This window comes from Vigna unguiculata, chromosome 6, assembly GCF_037176805.1.
Source record: "Vigna unguiculata cultivar grain cowpea cultivar isolate G323 ecotype 2 chromosome 6, ASM3717680v1, whole genome shotgun sequence".
Taxonomy (NCBI): domain Eukaryota; kingdom Viridiplantae; phylum Streptophyta; class Magnoliopsida; order Fabales; family Fabaceae; genus Vigna; species Vigna unguiculata.
Window position 1 is genome coordinate 29324880 of NC_140797.1, and position 3848 is coordinate 29328727.

Below are 3848 nucleotides of genomic sequence, written 5' to 3' on the forward strand. Positions count from 1 at the left end.
AATTTTTATAATAAAATCAATAACTCCACTGAAACTTACAGAAATTAGAAATTAAAAACTAAGAAGTAAATCATCTCTTATAAAGAGTTCGATCCAAAAACAGACAATTTTAAGTAAAAAAAATACATAAAATTAATTAATCAACGACCACTAATACATAAGACTAATGGTTGAACGATTTATTAAACAGAAGAAATTACAGATAACATGTAAAGCTTTGAATATGAATACGTAGTTTAGATTTCTTCATAGAAATAGTTCTTGAAAAGCTCCATATGTTCCACTTGAAAGTGTAGAACAAGAATAACAGAGCCATCACCATCTGGACTTTGGGTAATCACTGCCCTCTCTTGTGCAGCTTTACCTGCCAGACCTGAATACACAGGCTTTCCCCAACCAAAATTTGCTTCATGCATCGGCATACTAAGCCAACTTGTGATGCGTAGGTTAGGGTTTCCAAAAAATAATACATCCTTACCTTCATTTGCTCCATAGTACAAAGTTCTCGCTTTATTCACATGCTCCTGACCTCTAATCACATCTATCTGTAAAAGAAAAAAATAATTACTTTATACAAGGATAATGATATTTCAACAAAAGTTTTTGACAAGTATTTGACAAAGGTGACGTGGCAGCGATTTTTTTTAAATTTTAATTACGAAATGGTTAGTTCACACGTGCAGCGGAAAGAGAAACCAAAATAAAATTAAATGTCAGTTAGAGAGAGAAAGTGAAGAGAGAAAAGGGGGAAAGTGAGGTTGGGGGGTTGCAAAGTGAGAAAGTGAAGAGAGAAAAGGGGGAAAGTGAGCCCGTCGGAGTTTGTGGTTCAGTGAAAGTGAGATTCCAGCAACCATTTCGCCGGGGGGGTGGAGGATAGTTATCAGTGAAAGCAAGAAAGATAGAGAGCAAGAGGGATAAAGCGAGAACGAGAATGAGAGAGTGATCGGAGTTAAGCATTGCAAATTAGTGGTGGATAATTGCAGTCATTGACGCCGTTTGGGTGGGTTACCGGAGGCAGGTCGTAGAAGAAGTCGTCGACGACAAGGAATTCGTCATCCCGAGCGTACACAACTGTATAAACAGCTGACGCCGATGTGGGTAGTAAGGACGCTGTATGTGGGGAGTTGAAGCAAAGTTTTTTGAACAAAATTGCAGGACAAACCAATAAACCTAATTAAAATGTGGTAATTGTAAGCAATATATGTCTGACTGAATCGAATATTATTGATGTATTTACTAAATTTAAAATCATTGTATTGGGTTTTTTTTTTGCAGCTTTCTTAGTAAAGTTTGCCCAAACTCCCCAAACATATATGCATAACTCCCCACATCTGCGTGACATGTTTTACACATGATTGTGGAGTTTAAAAAGCACAAAATTCAGTGAAAGCAGTGTTAATTGGAGGTCTGGACTTCGTCAATAATTTGCATAATTGTTTATGCTCCAATAAGGAGATTTAAATAAAGTTGTGTACAATATGCAAGCAGTACTGATTAAGTTGAACTCCACTCCCTAAGTAGTTGCACTTAACTCCCCACTTACCATTACAGGTTTGAATTTGGCCTCTAGTAAGTCTACACTCCCACCAAATTACTTGAATTGGGATTGGATAATGGAAAGGAATATTTGTTGGGTTAAATCAAACACAAATGATGTGTTTACACATTATATTAATTGTGTTCGCTTTTTCTGTAGTTTTGTTAAAAAAGTTTGCCTTTACTCCCCACATATGTATGCATAAGTCCCCATATCTGCGTCAAATATTTTTTACCGGTTTGTGTAGTTGAAAAAGCACAAAATTTAGCGAATGCAATGTTAATTGGTGTACTGGACTTTTGAACGTGTCTCGAAAGTGAATCACAATTTTTTTGTTATTTTTTTATTTATTATTTTCTTTTATTGACTTAAGGGTTAGACGGTCATTTAAAGATATAGTAATAATATTTTAACAAAGTTTTTTTTTTGACATATTTTAATAAACAACCATTTTTGATAAAAGAAATCCAAAAATTTTATTATTTTATTTTTGTAACTCTAATAAAAGAAAGTAATGATAAAAATTTATTTATAATAACTCCACTCAAACTTACAGAAATTAGAAATTAAAAACTAAGAAATAAATCATCTCTTATAAAGAGTTCGATCCAAAAACAGACAATTTTAAGTAAAAAAAATACATAAAATTAATTAATCAACGACCACTAATACATAAGACTAATGGTTGAACGATTTATTAAACATAAGAAATTACAGATAACATGTAAAGCTTTGAATGTGAATACGTAGTTTAGATTTCTTCATAGAAATAGTTCTTGAAAAGCTCCGTATGTTCCACTTGAAAGTGTAGAACAAGAATAACAGAGCCATCACCATCTGGACTTTGGGTAATCACTGCCCTCTCTTGTGCAGCTTTACCTGCCAGACCTGAATAAACAGGCTTTCCCCAACCAAAATCTGCTTCATGCATCGGCATACTCAGCCAACTTGTGATGCGTAGGTTAGGGTTTCCAAAAAATAATACATCCTTACCTTCATTTGCTCCAAAGTACAAAGTTCTCGCTTTATTCACATGCTCCTGACCTCTAATCACATCTATCTGTAAAAGAAAAAAATAATTACTTTATACAATTTCGTTTCATATGTTTTTGAACCCCTTTTAATTTAATTAATTTATTTTGTTCATGCTATTTTATTTTAAATTTTTTTCACGTCAAACTATAAAAAAGAAGTGAGAAAGAAAGATATAAAAGTGGTGCTAAATACCTGTGAGCATATAAACTCATGTGTAAACATTTCAACAGCTTCCCTTATTTTCTGAGCAACATGACCCAAAGGAGATGATAAGATTTCTCCAACGTGTGATGATACTGATACTATGGACAAAGCATTTCCAATGTAATTCCTAGGGAGAGGTGGAATGAGTCTATTGCGAATATCACCACTGAACCGAAGGAGAGTTGGTTGATTCTCATCTAATCCACGAGCCTTAGATGCAGATCTCCATACATGTGCAGCAATAGCTTCAAATCTGCTATAAGGTCGTGACCCTTTTGTTGATCCATCAGCATTGGCCTTGTTCTTCAACTTCCCCACTTGTTCTGCTGTAAGCTTCAACGAAATGGCACTTACCCTCTTGTTTTTCTCAACAGTGTTGTCACTTCTTCCTAATATGAGAGGCATAGGCTTGAACTCTTGGTGATCAAAGCGTGGGGGTGGTGGAGGGGCTGTGAACTTTAGCACAGTTCGATCCAGAAATGGCATTTCATGAGACTCTAATGTGTCTCCACGAGCCAACTTTGCCCATGAGTTGATGAAGTGAATGGCAGAAATACCATCAAACAAAATATGAGATACAGCAACTCCAATGGAAAATGCTTCATTGCCAAGGAAGCTTGTTACTTGCACTAGTAACAAAGGAATATCCTGAATTAAAGTGTTTGTGTAATTGACTTTTGGAACCAAGTCATTGGCGGAGTCACCCAAAAAGTCACCATAATAGTTCACTGTTTTTGTGGATTCTGCTTCAAACAACATGGCTCCTTTTGCATTACAATCCACTTCCCATCTGCCACCTTCTTCTAATCTTCTCAATCTACCAGCCAATGGATAGTAAATGCACAAAATCTTGCTAAGAGAGTTTCTCATCTGTTGGACTAATGCGTCAAGGTTGTGCTTTGCATGGAAAACATAGATGGTCTGTGTATGGCACAGACGCGCCACTTGATCAATATCAGAGAGCCATTCAATACCCTCTGGAGTTGCTTCATTTGGAACCACTGTGTAAGAAGCTTTGATGCTTACCATTTTTTGTCAAAGCTTTCTATATGCAACACACACAAGAAAGAAA

The 3848-nt window shown here is 35.7% G+C and overlaps 1 protein-coding gene across 2 annotated transcripts; it reads right to left on the reverse strand.

Moving 5' to 3' along the window:
* Positions 1-201: 201 nt before the first annotated feature.
* LOC114188972 (spermidine hydroxycinnamoyl transferase-like) lies at positions 202-3848 on the reverse strand. 2 transcript variants are annotated; one of them, XM_028077660.2, is made up of 2 exons: positions 2765-3848; positions 202-545 (listed from the first exon to the last, which is right to left on the reverse strand). In XM_028077660.2, the coding sequence occupies exons 1-2, from the start codon at positions 3803-3805 to the stop codon at positions 237-239; spliced, it is 1350 nt and encodes a 449-aa protein (XP_027933461.2). In that variant the 5' UTR covers positions 3806-3848; the 3' UTR covers positions 202-236. The 2 variants fall into 2 exon arrangements, with proteins under 2 accessions (XP_027933461.2, XP_085530570.1); XM_085674444.1 differs by lacking the exon at positions 202-545 and adding an exon at positions 2040-2597 and having other exon boundaries at positions 2765-3847.